Raw genomic sequence first — 22,359 nt, 5'->3', positions numbered from 1 at the left:
CAGTCTGGACCTAGTATCCCTGACTTTTTGCTTTTCTATAATGAGTTTAAACACGTGATTTATATTCATCGTCGACATTCAGTTTTTCTATCTTTTTTTACACGCAGCAATACTTCACAAACATTTAATATTATTTAGTTTTAATGCATTGTTTTAATGGCTATTTGAGAGTCTACTGAATTCTAGGATAATTTTATTATAGTTTGTATAAATAACAGTACAGTGAATTAGTGACTGCACAGTTTCTCCATTTTAGTGCTTGTTATTGCTAGACTAAAGAGTATAAACACCTTTTATGGTACTCTTTCTCTCTCTATATATATATATTCAAACTGCTTTTGAAAAATCTGCCAACAATGTATAATTTTACAAGTGTACACTTAAATTGAAGAAAGTAGGGAAAACTACTAGATCACTCAGGTTCTGACCTAAATCAAATCCCTTACGATTATACAGTGGAAGTGAGAAAGAGATTTAAGGGACTAGATCTGATAGACAGAGTGCCTGATGAACTATGGATGAAGGTCCGTGACATTGTACAGGAGACAGAGATCAACACTATCCCAAGAAAAAGAAATGCAAAAAAGCAAAATGGTTGTCTGAGGAGGTCTTACAAATAGCTGTGAAAAGAAGATGCGAAAAGCAAAGGAGAAAAGGAAAGATACACCCAATTGAATGCAGAGTTCCAAAGAATAGCAAGGAGAGATCAGAAAGCCTTCCTCAGTGATTAATGCAAAGAAATAGAGGAAAACAATAGAATGGGAAAGACTAGAGATCCCTTCAAGAAAATTAGAGATACCAAGGGAACATTTCATGCAAAGATGGGCTCAATAAAGGACAGAAATGGGATGGACCTAACAGAAGCAGAAGATATTAAGAAGAGGTGGCAAGAATATACAGAAGAACTGCACAAAAAAGATCTTCAAAACCCAGATAATCACGATGGTGTGATCACTGACCTAGAGCCAGACATCCTGGAATGTGAAGTCAAGTGGGCCTTAGAAAGCATCACTACGAACAAAGCTAGTGGAGGTGATGGAATTCAAGTTGAGCTATTTCAAATCCTAAAAGAGGATGCTGTGAAAGTGCTGCACTCAATATGTCAGCAAATTTGGAAAACTCAGCAGTGGCCACAGGACTGGAAAAGGTCAGTTTTCATTCCAATCCCAAAGAAAGCCAATGCCAAAGAATGCTCAAACTACCGCACAATTGCACTCATCTCACATGCTAGTAAAGTAATACTCAAAATTCTCCAAGCCAGGCCTCAACAGTGCATAAACTGTGAACTTTCAGATGTTCAAGCTGGATTTAGAAAAGGCAGAGGAATCAGAGATCAAATTAACAACATCCATTGGAGATCATCAAGAAAGCAAAAAAGAGTTCCAGAAAAACATCTACTTCTGCTTTATTGACTATGCCAAAGCCTTTGACTGTGTGGATCACAAAAAACTGGAAAATTCTGAAAGAGATGGGAATACCGGACCACCTGACCTGCCTCCTGAGAAATCTGTATGCAGGTTTAGAAAGCAACAGTTAGAACTGGACATGGAATGACAAACTGGTTCCAAATAGGAAAAGGAGTACGTCAAGGCTGTATATTGTCACCCTGCTTATTTAACTTCTATGCAGAGTACATCATGAGAAACGATGGGCTGGATAAAGCACAAGCTGGAATCAAGATTTCTGGGAGAAATATCAATAACTTCAGATATGCAGATGATAACACCCTTATGGCAGAAAATGAAGAAGAACTAAAGAGCCTCTTGATGGAAAGAGGAGCATGAAAGAGTTGGCTTAAAGTTCAGCATTCAGAAAACTAAGATCATGAAATCCAGTACCTTCACTTCATGGCAAACAGATGTGGAAACAGTGACAGACTTTATTTTTCTGGGCTCCAAAATCACTGCAGATGGTGACTGTAGCCATGAAATTAAAAGATGTTTACTCCTTGGAAGGAAAGTTATAACCAACCTAGACAGCATATTAAAAAGCAGAGACATTACTTTGCCAACAAAGGTCTATCTAGTCAAGGCTATGGTTTTTCCAGTAGTCATGTATGGATGTGAGAGTTCTACTATAAAGAAAGCTGAGTTCCAAAAAATTGATGCTTTTGAACTGTGGTGTTGGAGAAGACTCTTGAGAGTCCCTTGGACTACAAGGAGATACAACCAATTCATCCTAAAGGAAATCAGTCTTGAATATTCTTTGGAAGGACTGATGCTGACACTGAAACTCAAATACTTTGGCCACCCAATGCAAAGAGGTGACTATTTGAAAAGACCATGATGCTGGGAAAGACTGAAGGTGGGAGAAGGGGATGACAGAGGATGAGATGGCTGGCTGGCATCACCGACTCACTGGACATGAGTGTGAGTAAACTCTGGGAGTTGGTAACGGACAGGGAGGCCTGGGTGCTGCCATCGATGGGGTCACAAAGACTCGGACACGACTGAGCGACTGAACTGAACTGAACACTAAACTGCCTTTAAGTTTGTGTTGGTTAAATTCATGGCACCTAATTATCATCCTAGATTTCTACTTTTTACTATTTATATTTCCGGTTCAAGGCTTGTCTCACTGAGTTACAGGAGGCCCTTACATTCTAAAGTTCCTTTCTTTGTACTGGCCATCTAATTCACACTGAATATTTTCTACACAACGTGCTATGTTAGGCTTTGGGTATTGCAGAGGACAAGACATGAGCCAGGAATGGATGTTTTCCTGAAGTTCATTAGACTGTGAAATTCTTAGGGACTAAGATGACCCATCTTTGCAGCCCTGATGAGACACATCATGCCTGGTATGAAGTGAGAGCTCCACGAAGGAAAGGAAACGGGGGAGGCAGCGAGGTGGAACTGAGAATATACCTGACACTCTTCCCTGAAATTTCCTTATTTTTACAATGGAAATGATTCCCCTCTCTTTTTGACGAATATTTACCGAGCACTCGCTATTTCAACTGCTGGCTCTATAACAATAAACTAATTTTTCTGGAACTTAAATTCTACAGAGAGAGACATAATAAATAAGAAACAAGGAAGTAAATTAGATAATTTCAGATAGTAATAAATATTATAAGGAAAATAATAGGCCTATATGATGCAAAGTGATGTGTGTGGTTTCAAAATATTAGATAAGTTGATCGGTGAAGAAGAATAGAGAAAAGATGGCAAAAGGCTGAGCCTTGGGACACACCAACAGAGTGCAGAGAAGGAGGAAGCAGCAAAGGAGTAACACGATCAAAGCCTGAGCTGAAACTTTCAGTTACAGGAATAAAGGAAATTACATATATGAAAGTATGACTATACTTCCTTACCATGATTCCTTAAGTAACTTATTGTTTGGCAGAGCAGAGGGAATAGAGATCTAATAGAAAAGGTAACACAAAGTCACAGAGGTATCTTTCATAAAGGAGGTACAGATAAAGTGCTGGGGGGGTGGTGGTTCAGGACCTCCCTGGTGGCTCACTGATTAAGAATCTGCCTGCCAATGCAAGGGGACACAGGTTTGATCCCTGGTCCGAGAAGATCCCACGTGCCCTGGAGCAGTGAAGCTCCTGCGCCACAACTACTGAAGCGCCCTCTCTACAATAAGAGAAGCCATTGCAATGAGAAGCCCACACACAGCAACGAAGACTAGCCCCTGCTCACCATAGCTAAAGAAAGCCTGCACTGAGCAATGAAGACCCAGTGCAGCCACAAAATTAAAAAAAAAAAAAAAAAAGTGCTGGCAGAGTTCAAAGAAGGGAATTAACAATACAGATCATGGCAAATATTCATTCCTCAGACTGGGCTTACCCAACACCTCTCTGGAGCTTTCTGGACCTATATTAGCAGAGTTCATCACTTCTTCCTCTTGTCACCATGGTAACTTACACATTCCCCACCACTGCCTATCACACTGCATCCTTCTGTATCTGTTTACAAGTTCATCTCCTTCACTAAACAGGGAACCTCTTCCACATAGAAACAGTCTTTTAAAAAAATCTCTCCCACATCGTCTAGCATATCCTCAGTAAATTTTGAATAAATGGAAGAGGTGAGTAAATATGAAAGCAAGGGTCCTGGAATGATAATGGGGAAGCAGGAGCAGAGCTACTGAGGTCAGTGCTGAAGTGGGTTTTATATCACTTCACTAAATTAAAAAGTCACTCAGTTGTCTTGTTATGCATCCCTCACATGGTGCTGCTAACAATACAGGGCACAAAAAGACAGTGACCAAATACTTGTTGATTGAGTTCATCTTCCCATACTACTGCTAGCCTCTTTTACCTGCCCTTATGTAAACAGGCTGTAAACAGAATAAACAACACGCAACAAAAGTGAATAAATCTCACAGACAAAATGATAAATGAGAGAAGTCAGACTCAAGAGTATATACTGTATATTCTATTACATCAGGTTAAAGAGCTAGTAAAATGAATCTCTGACAGAATACAGAAGACTGTTACCTCTGGAAGAATACAGACTAGGAAGGGGCAAGAGGGAGCCTTCCAGGTTGCTGGAAATGTACTCTATCTTCATCTGGTTTGTGGTTACAGGGAGACAAACATACACACACAAGTAAACATTTACTAAGTTGTACTTAACAGTTTTTTGTGAACTTGACTGCATATGTACTATATTTGAAAAATACTTAAAATAAGCATGAAAAAAGTGAAAATATAAAGGCAGCACGATAATGTTAATATACTTACTTCATCCCCCTCATCAATCAATCCTTGAATGGCATTAAAAAGAGATCCATATGCTCCTACTGTCACAAGGATTTCTTCATTTGGATTGATTTTATTGTGATAAAACTTTTCATATAGGCAGGACAGAGCTTTCACAAGTGATGGATGACCCTGTTGAGTGAAAAGGAAGAACAAAACCTTGAATTTAATTATGAGACCTACTTCTTTGAGATAGTTTGGCTCTGAAATGTTAAAAATTTTTTAACATTTAGGTTTTACAATTCTCTAACGTGTATTTTTATGGCAACAAATTAAAAACAAAAAAATCGTTCCCCTTATTTTCAGAAGGTTCCTGAATGAATGGTCATGATGATTTGCTAATGATTAAAAACTTCCCTATTAAATGACTGATTTTTGAATACAAAATTTCAAGGTATTAGCTTTGTTATCTGATATCTTGATATTTGCTTTTTTCTGCCCAGCGTCTGCATCCTCTTTTTGCTTTCAGTAACCACCTTGATTTTCAGTCATTTGCAGAAAATATTAGTAAGTGTCCAAGTGCAGGTCTTGTGACTTTGTTAGGAAAGCACCAGGCTCTGGAGTAATAAACTGGGTCAGGATGCAGGAGAAGAGGGAGATTGCTTAGCTATATCTTGGGTTACTGAGGTAAAAGAGTACGGCTCCCTCTAAGTTGTCCATCCCAGTTCATATGAAGAGAAGGCGGAATTTTTTTGTTAAGGATGTATTTACTTGTCGTCTTTTTATTTCTTTTGTAACAGTGGCATGTATGTCCCAGAGCCTCACCTGGTTAAAATCAATAAAAGTGAAGCCAGAGCACATTTTTCATATTTTGAAATTAGGAAGTAGTATAGTATTAGAGAAGCTGGTTGTAATTAGTAATAGAAGGTCAAAAAAAATACACAAATTGTTGAAAGAGCAGCAAGAGACAGTTGTCACCCCTCCCAGAAATCCAAAATTCTCTTTGAATTCATTTTAATAACAGGTTTAACAAATTCTAGCAAAGGGTGATATGAAAGCAACTATAAACACTATACATCTGCCCTTACAGTAATAAGGATTTGTGCTTAAATTTTTAAATTACAAAGTGACTCATGATTCATATAAGTAAAATTAGGCAAAAGATACATAAAGAAAAATTATCTTTCCTCAAAATCTCTTACCTCCCATGCCCTGAGGTGACCAACATCCACAGCCTGCTGACACCGCAACCCCATCCCCACTGCTACACCGATATAAACACACACACACATATATATACACTCATATATATTCACAAAAGCTGGAAAATATATGAACGATGGGTATAGGGATGTTCCAATAAAACCTTACTTACAAAGTCAGGGATTGGTTGGACTTGGCCCATGGACTATAGCTTGCCACTCCTTGCCATGGATCAATTTAGGGAGAACTGACACCTTAACCATACTTAGTCTTCCAATCTATGAACATCATATATCACTCCATTTATTTAGGTATCATTTAATATCTCTCAGCAAAGTGATGTAGTTTTCAGTGAACAAACGTTGTATATATCTTTAAAAAATCACTTCTAAATTTCAGTGTGTTTAGATATTATTGTAAATGGCATTTTAAATAATTTTACTTTTTAACTTCACTTTTAGTACGACAGAAATACAACTGATTTTTGTACATTGGCCTTGTGTCCCGAAGCTTTGCTCAATTCACTTAGTAAGTTGTGGTACTGGGAACTCTCTGGCTCTAGTAGGCATTGTAGCAAGAAGGATGAAGTTGGGCTGAGGCAGAGAGAAAGTAACTAGTTGGAAATAAATGATATTAATGAAGAGACCAGTGATGAGGCTGCATAAGTATGAAAGGAGAGAAAACATATCTCAAGTGAATACTCTCCTTCCTTTGTTGCCATGGGAACCCCATCTTGGAATAGTAGTAAAGGAGGGGCCGAGACAGGACTGTGGAGAAGCTGGAATTAGGGGACAGCTTATCCTCAGATATAAGGGCAAGGGTGGGGGTTCCTTTGCCCATCAGGTTAGGATAGTTGGTTCTAGAAAGCCAATTACAGAGAAGTGACAGAAGTATATTCACACACAATACAATACAAAATACACACTCACACCACACACGGTGCTCATATACTTACAAAGCCCCGTGTGTACTGATTCAGATTATCAATTGCTGCAATCTTGGATAATTCTTCCTTTACATATACAGGAGGGGATATATCTGGAAGGCCTTGGCCAAGATTCACAACAGAAGGGTCTGCAGCCAGTTTGGTAAATTCAATCCTAAGATAAAAAAGACTAGTGTTAGTAAGAACTATGATTACAAAGTTAGCCTTTTATACCTCATAGTCTTATAAAACTGAAAAATAAGATTTAGTCTTATAGATCAAAATAAAATTAATGAGTTCAAGACAATTTTACCATCTACAAAATGACTTTGTCTAGAAAAATGAAGGTTGAACCAATAAACTTAATGTTTCTTACAAATCTCAGTTCCATGATGCCCATATTTTAATCACATTTTTTTTTCCTCAACCATCTGCTGCTGCTGCTGCTGCTGCTAAGTCGCTTCAGTCGTGTCTGACTCTGTGCGACCCCATAGATGGCAGCCCACTAGGCTCCTCTGTCCCTGGGATTCTCCAGGCAAGAATATTGGAGTGGGCTGCCATTTCCTTTTCCAATGCATGAAAGTGAAAAGTGAAAGTGAAATTGCTCAGTCATGCCCAACTCTTAGCGACCCCATGGACTGCAGCCTACCAGGCTCCTCCGTCCATGGGATTTTCCAGGCAAGAGTACTGGACTGGGTTGCCGTTGCTTTCTCCGGCTAAGTTCTCTCATTAGAGAGTAAAGCTAAGAGGAAAAGTTCATGCATTAAGAAGGTAAGTTTCACAAGGTCATCACCCAATTTGTCCCTTTCTCTGTCCATTTCCAGTGCCTAGCACAGGGACTGGCACATTGGCTAAGAGAATAAATAAGTGTATGAATCATTACTTCCATTTCCAATGAATGGATGCAAGAAAACTTTACCCAATTATTATTGTTCACTGTAAGGTACTCACCATATATTGCTATCAAGGCCTTCAATTCGTTTTGCATTTTTGAATCTCAAAGACATTTTCTGAAATATATAAAATTGAAGGGGTTTTAGAATTTTTTTCATCAAAAAATAATGCCAGAAAATCATGGGCAACTATTTCTCTTCACTACTGGCACCATAGAAAAAGCAGTACCATAGAGAAAAATGTTAGATGCCATTAAAAAATCCCCAAGAGGAATTCATCTCCCATCTACTGTTCTAAATAAATCAATTTAAAGGCCTGAAATGTACTGAAGAGAAAAATGATGGTACTAAAAAGAAGTCAGTTAAAACAATATCTTGAGTCATGCTCTGAAGATCATTTTAGGTCAGGGGTATCAACACTTTCTCAAGTAAGTTCCTTATATGACATACAGGAAGCACCAAAACAGATGGTTTCAAGACTACTCAATAAGGATTTCTAAATAATAGTAATAATAGGTAACATTATTGAGTGTGTACCAGGCACTATTCTAAGGGTCTTAAGTAATTAACTCCGTTAATATTTACAACAACCCCACGTTATGGTTCTATCACTAGCCGTAATTTACACATGAGGAACGTGAGGTACAGAGAGGATAAGATCAGGTAACTTTACATCTGCCCAAGTTCATGAAAGCAAGTAGCATTTAAACCTAAACAGATTCAACTCAAGATCTGAACCCAGGTAGTCTGACTTCAGAACACATACTCAGCACTGTTTCCGCACACTGCCTTTTGCAGAAGACATTCTAAAAGAGACTACTAGAATGTTGCCTTTAAAAAAAAAAAAGTATATCAGACATTTAGGTCAGGTCTACTCACATTAAGCAAGCTTGACATATTAAAAGCTAAAATTACAGCAAAGCATTCAATTTTTTAGTTCTTTAAGATTCTAAAAGGAAGTTTACATTATCTCTCAGAAGCATGGAGCTATCTTTGATTTCATTGTTAATAAGCTGCTGAAATAAAAAATGATTGGCAGCATTTTTGCAAAGATTTTCTTAATAGAATAGTAAAGTAATTTGAATTCAATCTAGAAGGAAGATAGTGATAAGTTATTAAATAGACCATTGTTCTCATTCTATTCCAATAATGGAACCAAGAAATATACCTTTTTGTTTTTCTCACATATTTTTTTTTAATCTTTGAAACTCCACTGAAGTAAATCACATGCAGATTCTCCAGAGGCTAATGTGCCTTCCACAACGGCATTATGATTAAGTGCCCACCTGAACATGATGCTATTTTAGAGACTACAATTATAAAACTAAAAACGCCCAGAAAGATAAATAGAAAAAGACTAACTTTGCCGTGCTGCGTGGCAGGTGGGATCTTAGTTCCCCAGCCAGGGTTTGAATCTTCACCCTGCATTGGGAAGGCAGAGTCTTAACCACTGGACTGCCAGGAAAGTCCCAGAAAAAGATATCTCAACAACTGTCTTTTTCCATCTCTAAGAAAAAAAAAAAATTTAGTATTTATTTAGTTAGCCTGCACCAGGTCTTCCATCTTCTTTGCGATACTGGGGATGTTTAGGTGTAGCACATGAACTTTTAGTTGCAGGATGTGGGATCTAGTTCCCTAACCAGGGATCGAACCCAGGCCTGGTGCATTGGAAGTGTCTTAGCCACGGGACCACCAAGGAGATCCCTCTAAGAAATTTTTAAATCTTAATGATTTATTCAGCATGTGCCTACAAAGTAAAGATTCATACATAGAAGTAAGCAGAGTCTATAGTAGATAATTTAGACTAAAAAGTCCAATTTTACCTAAATTATCTAGATAAAGTCAAAATGCATTTCAGATTTAATTTTCTTTAAAATTTGTGTCTAGAACATTCTGATCTATCAAATATTCTATAGTCTTCTCTCACAAGGTTCATATGTGATCCTTCCTCCACACAACTGAGCTTTCTATACAAATGTTTCTCAGTCCTTTTTTTTCTTCTGGTCACCACTTTCCAATCACAGAGACTTTTTAGACATTTTTTCTAAACATGCCTCCCCATTTCTCTCATTAAATGTAAAGGAATAATATTTTGTCAGACAGAGTTGAGCTTTGGATGATCAGAAAACACTGCAATAACCAAGATTGCTTTCACCTGCCAATCAGCATTTTCTCCCCCTTGGGGGCAATAATGCCCCTGTTAATAAGGCATGCTCTTCATTCAATCTAATCCCTGGTTTCCACAACCTTGTCCCTTCACTCCACTAATTCCTATTCCACCTGCCACCTTCAGTTCTCAAGTTAGACTCCGTTTCCTCCAGAGACCTTCTCTGATTCCCCAAGTCAAGGTCAGATGCTCCTCTGTGCTCCCATGACACGGAGTATCCAGCATTTACTACAAAGCATGGTCTTTTTTATCTGTTTGCATTTCTGATTTTCGTCCCTTAGACTGTTAAGTCCTCATGAGGACTACTTATAGCTTGTTTGCACTGATGTGTGTATTAATTGGATTTTTCTATACGGACAGAACCAATAGGATGCACATATATACAGTGATTTATTTTAAAGAATTGGCTCTCAAGATTGTGGGAGCCAGCAAGTTCAAGCCCTGCAGAGCTCCAGCCAAGGAAGAGCTGGTGTTGCAGCTGAAGTCCAAAAACAGAGACAGAATTCCCCCTTCTTTGGGGATCCTCAGTCTTTTTCTCTACAAGTATCTCTTGACTTCCTACTTTTGCATTCCAGTCCCCTATAATGAAAAGGACATCTTTTTTGGGTTAGTTCTAGAAGGTTTTGTAGGTCTTCATAGAACCATTCAACTTCAGCTTCTTCAGCATTACTGGTTGGGGCATAAGCTTGGATTACTCTGATATTGAATGGTTTGCCTTGAAAACAAAGAGAGATCATTCTATCATTTTTGAGATTACATCCAAGTACTGCGTTTTGGACTCTCTTGTTGACTATGATGGCTAGCCCACTTCTTCTAAGGGATTCTTGCCCACAGTGGTAGATATAATGGTCCTCTGAGTTAAATTCACCATTCCAGTCCATTTTAGTTCACTGAATCCTAAAATGTTGATGTTCACTCTTGCCATCTCCTGTTTGACCACTTCAATTTGCCTTGATTCATGGACCTAACATTCCAGGTTCTTATGCAGTATTGCTCTTTACAGCATCAGACTTTACTGCCATTAACAGTCACATCCACAACTGGGTGCTGTTTTTGCTTTGATTCCATCTTTTCATTCTTTCTAGAGTTATTTCTCCACTAATTGCCAGGAGCATATTGGGCACCTACCGATCTGGGGAGTTCGTCTTTCAGTGTCCTGTCTTTTTGCCTTTTCATACTGTTCATGGGGTTCTCAAGGCAAGAATACTGAATTGGTTTGCCATTCCTTTCTCTAGTGGACCACGTTTTGTCAGAACTGTCCACCATGACCCATCTGTCTTGGGTGGCCCTACATGGCATGGCTCATAGTTTCATTGAGTTAGCCAAGGCTGTGGTCCATGTGATCAGACTGGTATTGTGGTTTTCATTCTGTCTGCCCTGTGATGGAGAAGGTAAGAGACCTATGGAAGCTTCCTGATGGGAGAGACTGACTGAGGGGGAAACTGGCTCTTTTTTTGATGCGCTGGGCCATGCTCAGCAAATCTTTAATCCAATTTTCTATTGATGGGTGGGGATGTGTTCCCTCCCTGTTATTTGACCTCAGGCCAAACTATGGTGGGGGTAATGAAGATAATGGCGACCTTCAAAAGGTCCCATACATGCACTGCTACACTCAGTGCCCCCAACCCTGTAGCAGGCCACCACCGACCCATGCCTCCACCCGAGATTCTTGGACACTCACAGGCAAGTCTGGGTTAGTCTCTTGTGGGGTCACTGCTCCTTTCTCCTGGGTCCTGGTGCACACAAATTTCTGTGTGTTCCCTCCAAGAGTCTGTTGCCCCAGTCCTGTGTAAGTTCTGGCAGCTCTATGGTGGGGTTAATGGCCACTTCCTCCAAGAGGGCTTATGCCACACCCAGGTCTACTGCACCCAGGCCCCTGCCCCTGCAGCAGTCCACTGCTGACCCGTACCTCCTCAGGAGACACTCAAATACTGTTCTGTCTCAGTCTCTGTGGGGTCTCTGTGTCCTGGTGCGCACAAGGTATATTTGAGCCCGCTGAGCATCTTTGGGGGGTGTTAGGGTGGGCCCTAATCCAACACCAATGGTATCCAAAAGAAAAGGGTAAATGTGGAGACAGAGTGGCACACAGGAAGAATGGAGCCTGAAGGTGAAGGTAGAGGTCAGGGTGATGCTCCTGTGAGTCAAGAAACACCAAAGACTGTCAGCAAATCACCAGAAGCTGGGAGACAAGTACGGAACAGATTCTTCCTCAGAGCCCTCAGAAGAAACCAACCTTGCCAACACCTTTATCCTGGACTTCTAGTGTCCTTAACTGTTCAGTAATACATTTTTGTTGTTTAAGCTACTTAGTTTGTGCTACTTTGTTAAGGTAGCCTGAGGAAACAATTATAGCAGGGAAAAAGTAAAAGATACCCAACAATGCCCAGAAATGTCAAGATTCAGCAGTAGGGGCAATGGTCACTGTCTGAGAGTTATTGTCCAGATTAGGTCCAATATTAGGAAAATAAAATAAACCTGAAATACTATCAGAGATTAAACAGGAGCCCCCGTTGTACAATGGAACATCTATAGGGCCTGTATCATTTCTGGACAGCTAACTTCACGAAGTGACTTCTGTTCCCAGATAGATGAATGCCTGGTATACATATACCGAATGTTACATAATAAATGCAAAGCTGCTGGTAAAAGCAGTATCTTTTGCTGTTAATGTAAAGCTGAAAAACTGCAGTTCTACAGAATCACCACTAGGTGCCACTCTTGGCAGAGATAAGAAACAGCTCACTGTTAGTCTGTAAAGTATTTTCTGTACCTGTCAGAACAGCTCTCACCAGGAACCCTGGTGCTCTACTGGTGGGACTGCAAATTAGCACAGCCACCATGGAAAATGTTAGGAGGTTCTTTTAAAAATGAAAAATAGGACTACCATACCACATTCATATACGTGTGCACGCTCAGTCCCTAAGTTGTGTCTGACTCTTTGGGACCCCATGGACTAGCCTGCCAGGTTCCTCTTTCCATGGGATTTCCTGGGCAAGAATACTGGAGTGAGTTGCCATTTCCTCCTCCAGGATATTTTCCCAACAGAGGGGTCAAACCTGCATCTCCTATCACTGAGCCACCTGAGAAGCCCCAAAACTAAAGCCGCAAGTCACCTATGAGTATTTACCTGAAATAAACAAAAGCACTAATTTGAAAAGATATACGTACTCCAATGTTCACTGCATCATTATTTACCAATGGCCAAGATAAGTGTCCACTGATAGATAAACCTCAGACATGCAGATGACACCACCCTTGATAGAAAGTGAAGAACTAAAGAGCCTGTCGATGAAAGTGAAAGAGGAGAGTAAAAAAGGAGGCTTAAAGCTCAACATTCAGAAAACTAAGGTCATGGCATCTGGTCCCATCACTTCATGGCAAATAGATGGGGAAGCACTGAGAGACTTTATTTTTTGGGCTCCAAAATCACTGCAGATGGTGACTGAAGCCATGAAATTAAAAGACGCTTGCTCCTTGGAAGAAAAGTTATGACCAACCTAGACAGCATATTAAAAAGCAGAGACATTACTTTGCCAACAAAGGTCTGTCTAATCAAGGCTATGGTTTTTCCAGTAGTCATGTATGGATGTGAGAGTTGGACTATAAAGAAAGTTGAGTGCCAGAGAACTGAACTATGGTGTTGGAGAAGACTCTTGAAAGTCCCTTGGACTGCAAGGAGATCCAACCAGTCCATCCTAAAGGAAATCAGTCCTGAATTCATTGGAAGGACTGATGCTGAAGCTGAAACTCCAATACTCTGCCCACCTGATGCAAAGAACTGACTCATCTGAAAAGACCCTGATGCTGGGAAAGACTGAAGGCAGGAGGGGAAGGGGATGACAGAGGATGAGATGGTTGGATGGTATCACTGACTCAATGCACATGAGTTTGAGTAAACTCCAGGAGTTGGTGATAGACAGGGAGGCCTGGCGTGCTGCAGTCCATGGGGTTACAAAGAGTCGGGCACAACCGAACTGAACTAACTGATAGATAAATGGAAAAATAAGATGTGGTATGTGTAAATACACACACACACACACACACACACACACATAGAATATACTCAGCAATAAAAAAATAAATAAAATCTTGTCATTTATAACAACATGAGTGGATCTAGAGGGCATTATACTAAATGAGGGTTTTCCCTGGTGGTTCATATGGTAAAGAAAATATATGCCTACCAGGCAGGAGATATGGGTTCGATCCCTGGGTCAGGAAGATCCCCTGGAGAAGGGAATGGCAATTCCTTTCAGTATTCTAGCCTGGAAAACTTCACAGACAGAGGGTACAGTCCATGGGATCAGACCGAGAAAGACAAATACCCCATCTATATGTGGAATCTAAAAAAAAAAAAAAAATGAACAAAATAAAAACAGTTTCATAGACACAAAGAACTCCCAGAAGGGAGAAGAGGATAGGTGAAGGGGATGAAGAGGAACAAACCTGCAGTAATGCAGTAAATAAATCATGAGGATGTCATGTACAACATAAGGAATATGATCAATAACATTGTAATAATGTTGTATGGGGACAGATGGTTACTATACATTGTTGCGATCATTTCACAATGTATACATATGTCAAATCATAATGTAATATACTTGAAACTAACACAATAGTGTATGTCAAATACAGCTCAACTTAAAAAAAAAAAATGTCTATTGCAATGGTACTGGAATAGGAAAGTTTGGAAAGAAGAAAAAAAAACTTAACCCATTATCCTAAGACTCAAAGATGCTCAGGTCAACTGTATATTATTTGAGGGTCCTGACTGGAAGATCTGATGCATTTAAGTGGGATAGGACAAATGTAGGAAAAAAAAAAAAAAATGGTGAGCTCAAAGTGTGAAATCAAGGTGGCTGATAACTATGACTCACAGGGTAGTCAAGTGTAAAACAGAAAGAATGCAAGAAAAAGCCAGAAACAGAAATAACAGAGTTAACGGATGGAGAGGTGAAGATAATAACCAGGCATGAGAAGCAGATGGATTCAAGTATTTTAAGACTAGGCTGGACCAGAAAGGAAGCACCCATGCAATGCATACCGCTTAGTGTGACGCCAGGTTGCTGGGGTAGCCTAAAAATCTATTATCTTTTAGATCTATGGGTTAGTTAGTCACGTACAGATGTGAGAGTTGGACCATACAGAAGGCTGCACTGAAAAATTGATGCTTTCGAACTGTTATGCTGAAGACTCTTGAGAGTCCCTTGGACTGCAAGGAGATCAAACCAATCAATCCTAAAGGAAATCATCCCTGAATACTCACTGGAAGGACTGAAGCTGAAGCTGAAGCTCCAATACTTGATTTGAAGAGCTGACTAATTGGGAAAACCCTGATGTGGGAAAGATTGAGGGCAAAAGGAGAAGAGGGTGACTGAGGGTGAGATGATTGGATGGCATCACCAACTCAATGGACATGAGTTTGAGCAAACCCCAGAAGATAGTGAAGGACAGGTAAGCCTGGCATGCTGCAGTCCATGGGGTCACAAAGAGCTGGACACAACTTAGCGACTAAACAACAACTATGGTGATGACACAATATCATTTGCCTTCATTTCTTAGCACTTATACAACTTCCTCAGTGTCTTTTGTTTAAACACAGATCTGTTAAAAAAAAAAAAAAAAAAACTTTGTGTCTTTCCCTTTGGAAAGATTAATTTATTGACACAGTACAAGTTTGACAGTCCATTAGAAATTTGGTTGTTCCCCAATATGACTTAAAAAAATAAAACAAAATCCAACAACAACAATAAAATACTTGGTTATGCTCTTTCCTAGCTTAGAAAATGAGAAGCAGACAAATGCAGAGATGCTCTGCTGCTGCTGCTAAGTTGCTTCAGTTGTGTCTGACTCTGTTCGACCCCATAGATGACAGCCCACCAGGCTCCCCCGTCCCTGGGATTCTCCAGGCAAGAACACTGGAGTGGGTTGCCATTTCCTTCTCCAATGCATGAAAGTGAAAAGTGAAAGTGAAGTCGCTCAGTCGTGTCAACTCCTAGCAACCCCATGGACTGCAGCCTACCAGGCTCCTCTATCCGTGGGATTTGCCAGGCAAGAGTACTGGAGTGGGTTGCCACAAAACTATACAAATCAGATCTCTTAGTTACAGAGACAGAAACTCAATCTGAACACTTCAGGGGAAAAGCGAAATTTCTTGGAAGGCTCATGTTACCATGAGATGGTAATTGGTGCTGCCAGACTCAAGGGTAACATTGAAACCAGAAACTTAATCTTCATCAGGGTTCCGCTTTATCCACTTTTCCACACAATCTCAGCCCACTTTTCTCCACAAGAAACAATACATGTTTAGACTTCCCAATTTCACCACCATAGCGTGACTGAGAGCTTTCTCTGGTGCCAGTCTCAAAAATCCTAGGGAAAAGCACTGAGTGGCTTACCTTTGGCTAATGAATCATGGCCTTTTCCCCTGCCTCCCTCCCATTTAAAAAGTACTATAATAAAATGCCTGTCAATACAATGATGAAAAGATGAGAGAGAGCAGTGTGGAGGAAGATCATGACAGAAATGGGGATGCAGTCAAATGATAATTTTTTTTTTTACATACTTAGAGCACAGACTGGGGGATGCCACTAGCTTGTTATAAAATCTCCAGAGACTCTCCTCAGTCCATGGAATGTACCTCACATTCCAACCTGGCATTCAAGGCCCTTAATCCCTTCCAGCCTTCTCTCCCCCTGCCCTGCTGTTTCATTCACAGTGATGCAAGCACAGGACCTCTTGCCACTCTAATTATCTTCAGTGTGTTTCTTTTCACTTGCTTGCAATCAAGTTCTTTCCTCTGTTCGAGATGATCTACTTAATAATCCCCACTATGCTTGGCTCAGAAACGACCTTCCCAAAGACATCTGCATCCTAATCCTTGAAATCTGTGAATGGTACCTTATAAGGTGATACATATCCTTACATCCTTGCAGATGTGATTCAATTAAGGATCTGAAGATGGGGAGACAATTTTGGATTATCCAGCTGGGCCCTAAATTTCATCACAGGTGTCCTTATAAGAGGAGGCAGAGGTAGATTATACACACACAGAGAAGGCCACGTAAAGATGGATCAGAGACTTATTTGGAGATGCCGGCCATGAAGATTAGGGTGATATGGCCATAAGACAAGGAGTTACAGCAGGTATCAGAAGCTGGAAGAGGCTAGGAATGGACTCTCTCTAGGGGGCTGGGGGGACTGTAGTCCTGGTAGTAGCTTAATTTTGACTCAGTGGATTCTGATCTTGGATTCTGGAGCCTAGTACTGTGAGAGTAACTGTCACTGTAATACAATCAAGTTTGTGGTAATTGTTATAGCTGACAAGACAGACCTTAGATTGAACATCTAAGCAATGTTCTCAGATTCTAAGTAACTTCTCCTTCCTCTATTCTCCCTCTGACCTCTCTCCTCCTCATCACAATTTCTATGGTACATGTGTAATGTCTGTTCTCAGGTTTTCTTTTAGAACCTGAACTGTGTCTCATGTATTATCTTTCAGGTTGCCTAGAAAAAGAGTACACATATATCTGTATATGTATCTATATATTTATATTCAAGTCTTAGATTCTCAGTAAAATATATTTATTGAGTTATCAATAATTTTGCTTGGGAATATACAGTACAATGATTGAAGACACTGACAGTGTGACTAAAGAAAATTACCAAACCCTCCAAGGCTGCATATTCTTACCAGTAAATTGGAGAAAACAAAACAGTGCTAACAATATACAGTTGTTACAAGGATTAAATGAGATATCATGTAAAGCACATGGTGATCACCTAAAATGTTTATTATTATTGCTTGACTTAAAAATATATAAAATCTATTATGATATTATAGGAGATCAGATATGTCAACCCAACCCATGCTACTTTGGCATAAGGATCATTGTGAAATAAAGGAAATCGTGAAGAGGCACACACAACAAAGGGTTTCCCTGATGGCTCAGCAGTAAAGAATTCGACTGCAATTCAGGAGATTCAGGTTTGATTCTTGGGTAGGAAAGATCCCCTGGAGGAGGAAATGGCAACCCACTCCAGTACTCTTGCCTGGGAAATCCCATGAAGAGAGGAGCCTCGAGGGCTACAGTCCAAAGGGCCACAAAGAGTCTGAAGTGACTGAGCATACACACATAAGAAAACGTTTGCCCTCTCCCTTCCACCTGGATGAACAGGACAATTCTTAATCACCAGAGATAACTGTAGACTCTCATCAGCTGAGATAGCACCAGACTCTATAAGACAAACCTTGTTAATGTAACCCCTGTTTTTATTCCTAAACTCTTTTTCCTTTGTCGAGTCCCTTCTCTACAAATCTACTGTTCTTTGTTAAGATGCTATTTATAAGCTCAATTTCTAATGACTCCTCTGAGGTACTAATTTCACTGCATTCTCCTGTGTGTATACACAACATGTATGATAAACACTTTTTGTTTTACTCTTGTTTTAATCTTTCTTTTCAGTCTAATTCTTAGGGCCTCAGTCAGAAAACCTAGGATAGAGGTAAAAGTTGATTTCCCCCTCCCCTATAATATCTTTCAGTAGGCTCAAATACCTCTTAAATAGTTGCCAGGTGAGTCACAAAATTAAAGTGTTTACAACATGTTATTTTACAGAAGACTTTTATTTAGAGTACATAAATACACATTAAGAATAGACAATTCAATAAGAAAGCAAACAATCCAGTTGAGAAAGGGCAAGAATTCTGATAGTCACTTCACAAAAGGCATATGAAAGGCCAAAAGGCACATATAAAGATGCTCAACATCATCAGTCATCAGGGAAATGCAAATTAAAACCACAATGAGCTTCCACTAGATACCCATCAAAATGGCTAAAATTATAGATACTGAATGTTGACAAGGATGTGAGGCAGCTAGAACTCTTGTACAACCTGAGACTTGTACAACCCTCGAAGAAATATGAAATGATACAACCACTTTGGAAAACTGCCTAACAATTACTTTAAAAACAAATATAAAGCTACCACACAACCCAGTGATTCCACTGTTAGGTATTTAAACAAGAGAAATGAAAACCTATGTCCACACAATTACATGTACTCAGTGTTCATAATAACTTTACTCAAAATAGCTAAAACCTGGAAATAATACATAAGTCTATCAACAGGTGAATGAATGGTTAAACAAACAATCCATCCATACAATAGGATTCTTTTCACCAATAAAAAGGAATGAGCTCAAAAAACAACACGGGTCACTTTAAAATCATTATGCATGTGAAAGAACCCATACACAAATGAGTATATAGCACATGATCCACTTAGATAAAATAACAATTTTTAAAAAGCAAAATAATCTATGGTGACAAAGAGCATATTAGCAGAGTGACAAACGAACTATGAAGGAACATGAAGCATCTTTCAGGGGTGATGGAAATATTCTATATGCTGATTGTGGCAGTGGCTTTATGGTATATACATTTAAAAATAATTATTGAGTTGTATACACTATGGTTTACTGTGCCATTATAAAGCTGATTTTAGAAAGCTGACAGGGTAGTTTCTTAGAAAACTAAAAATACTCTTACCATACAATCTAGCAATCACTCTCCTTGGTATTTACCTAAAGGAGTTGAAAAATTAAGTCCATATAAAATCCTAAACACTGATGTTTATAGCATCTTTATTCATAATTTCTAAAACTTGGAAGCAACCAGGATAGATGAATGGATCAGTTGTGGTACATCCAAATAATGGAATACCCTTCCATGCAAAAAAGAAATGAGCCATCATGCAAAGAAAAGACACTGAGGAAAATGCATATTACTAAGTGAAAGAAGCCAATTTGAAAAAGCCACATGTGTTATGATCACAAATGTATACATTCCGGAAAAGGCAAAATCAGACAGCAAAAGGATTAGTGGTTTAGAGAACTTAAGAGGGAAGGAGGGATGAATAGGTAGAAGACAGAGGATTTTTAGGGCAGTGAAACTGTTCTGTGTCATACTGTAAAAATGGATTCGTGTAATTATACATTTGTCAAAACACACAGAACGCACAACACCAAGAGTGAACCCTAATGTAAATTATGGACTTTGGGTGAACATAATGTATTAAGGTAGTTTCAATGTTTGTAGCTAATACACCACTCAGGTGAGGGATGTTGATAGTAGGGGAGGCTATGCATGTATCAGGCCAGGGGATACATGGGAACTCTGTACTGCTCAATTTTGATCTGAAGCTATAAAGGCTTCCCTGGTGGCTCAGCTGGTAAAGAATCCACCTGCAATGTGGGAGACCTGGGTTCGATCCCTGGGTTGGGAAGATCCCCTGGAAAAGGAAACGGCTACCCACTCCAGTATGCTGGCCTGGAGAATTGCATGGACTATATAGTCCATGGGGTTGCAAAGAGTCAGACATGACTGAGCAACTTTCACCTACTTCACTATAATGCTCTAAAACATACAGTTTATTAAATTTTTAAAAAAATTAAAAAAAAAAAGAGCTGCCAGGATATTGTTAAATCATTTCCTCTTTCTCCCTTTGGACAAAATGCTGCCCAAGTAAGCAGACACTAACAGAATTATCTCACAGATATTAAATGTTTTCTAAGATATGGCTCTCAATTTAAAGAAGCAGACAAATTACATTATTTTGCTACTAAATGGCATAGGGAAATAACAAAATGTTTCTGTAACAGAAAAACTGAAAGTGGAAATGAAAAGTAAAGACATAGACTTAAAAGACTCAACATGATATAAAACACTTATACAGGTTACCCAGATTCAATAATGATATCAAGATTTGCCTCATTTGCTTCATCTCTCCTCCTTTTCCTTTCCTTTGGCACATATCTATACAAAATATTGATATTCTCTTGTATAACTTCAATGTCATCATCACACTAATAGTAATTCCTTAATATCATTTAATACCCAATCCACCATATTTCTCTGCTGCTGCTGCTGCTAAGTCACTTCAGTCATGTCCGACTCTGTGCGATCCCATAGACGGCAGCCCACCAGGCTCCCCCGTCCCTGGGATTCTCCAGGCAAGAACACTGGAGTAGGTTGCCATTTCCTTCTCCAATGCATGAAAGTTAAAAGTGAAAGTGAAGTGGCTCAGTCTCTAAATGTCTTTAAAAATATCTCTACATTTCTGTTGATTGGATCAAGTCCCTAAACAAGGTCCATACATCATTCTGGTGGTTGTGCTTTTTAATGTTCTTTTCATCTCAGAGCAGTCCCTCTGAAATACGACCCACCCCCACTTTTTCCCCATGCTACTGACTTGTTGAAGAAACCAAGTCAGGAATCAAACCTGTGGTTACGACCCACATCTTGGATTTGTTTGCTTTTCCAATTCATCATATAATCTGGTCCTCAATCCACTGTATTTCCTACAATTGGAAGTCATGAGGCCTGCACTTACAGTCATTAGATTACATTCTTTCTTGAGCAGACGGAGCCAGACGTTTACAATGCATGCCAGAGCTAGAAAGAGATAAATGTGGTATTTTGACCTTGGGCAAGATACTAAACCTATTTAACCCTCCACATGTAAAAAGGATTATAGCAAATCATAACATGAAGAATTTTGTAAATAAAAAGTGAAATAATAAGGGGACTGGATCAAGATGACATGAAGCTCAACTCCCCTAACAAACACATCAAAAATACATCCACATGTGGGACAATTCTCATGGAAGACTAACTGGAAACTGACAAAAGAATACCTATACAACCAAAGCTGTAAGAAAGATTTCCATCTAATGGGGTAGGATGGAAAAAAAGCTTAGGGTTGGGAGCTCTGCGACAGTGAGGGATCTGAACGATCTGAGAGAACTTTTACCCAGCGGAGCAAGCATATTGAGTCACAGACTGGGTGTCACAGTCTCAGGATCTTACATGGAGGAGACAAGCCCCCTGGCTACAGGGAGAATTGTTGAAACAGACAGAAGGGCTGGAGAAGCCTAGACTCTACCCATGAAGAGTATATGGTGGTGACCTGCCAATAAGCAGGGCAGAGAGACCTCCACACTGGTGGCTGCTGGCTCCCGACATTTCCTAACCCAAGCAGGAAGAAGACGTCAGCCCCACCCACTCCACATGAGAGCCTAGCACTGGATCTGGGACAGATAGGTCCTGGGAGAAGACTTTACTTAGGAATACAGATGGTGTAGGGGCCTGGGGCATGGTTGAACTAGAATGGTGGCCCTTGTTAGCGCTTACTTCTGCAGCACCTGGGAATCTATGTGACCAGCATGATGGGGTCCCCTTCCTAGCCACGTGAGTATACCAGCACTACCCACCATACCAGAACTCAGCACTGGATGTGGGGCAGACACGTCCCAAGAGAAGACTGCCACAGAGGCAGCCCAGGTCTCTGGTGGCAGCATTGTCACTTCATTTCCTACAGCCACAACGCCTTGACCCCAGTTCCAGTCAAGTGAGTGCCTGGCTTGCCCACTCCATGCCAGAGCCTTGCACTAGATCAGTGATGATCACAAGGGGGAATGGACACTGGAGCCGCAGATACCTATTCAGGAGG

The 22,359-nt window shown here is 39.9% G+C and overlaps 1 protein-coding gene across 6 annotated transcripts in view; it reads right to left on the bottom strand.

The window, feature by feature from the left end:
• Positions 1 to 22,359, bottom strand: part of KYAT3 (kynurenine aminotransferase 3) — a 60,162-nt gene that overhangs the window by 27,689 nt on the left and 10,114 nt on the right. For 2 of the 6 annotated variants that reach the window (XR_011564111.1, XM_070780122.1), the window contains exons 3-6: positions 9,038 to 9,097; positions 7,734 to 7,792; positions 6,813 to 6,957; positions 4,697 to 4,846 (exon numbers count right to left, since the gene is read on the bottom strand). Coding sequence is in view for 5 of the 6 variants with exons in the window: in XM_070780122.1 (XP_070636223.1) it covers positions 4,697 to 4,846; positions 6,813 to 6,957; positions 7,734 to 7,792; positions 9,038 to 9,097 (414 nt within the window). In the remaining variant the exon portion in view is untranslated. Of the gene's footprint in view, positions 1 to 4,696; positions 4,847 to 6,812; positions 6,958 to 7,733; positions 7,793 to 9,037; positions 9,183 to 14,026; positions 14,186 to 22,359 lie in introns of all 6 variants that reach the window. The other 4 variants (XM_019957140.2, XM_019957139.2, XM_070780141.1 and 1 more) reach the window with 3 other exon arrangements.

The sequence above is a fragment of the Bos indicus genome, chromosome 3 (assembly GCF_029378745.1).
Source record: "Bos indicus isolate NIAB-ARS_2022 breed Sahiwal x Tharparkar chromosome 3, NIAB-ARS_B.indTharparkar_mat_pri_1.0, whole genome shotgun sequence".
NCBI lineage: Eukaryota > Metazoa > Chordata > Mammalia > Artiodactyla > Bovidae > Bos > Bos indicus.
The sequence above is the reverse complement of the archived record's forward strand: the minus strand, read 5'-3'. Positions and strand labels throughout refer to the sequence as shown.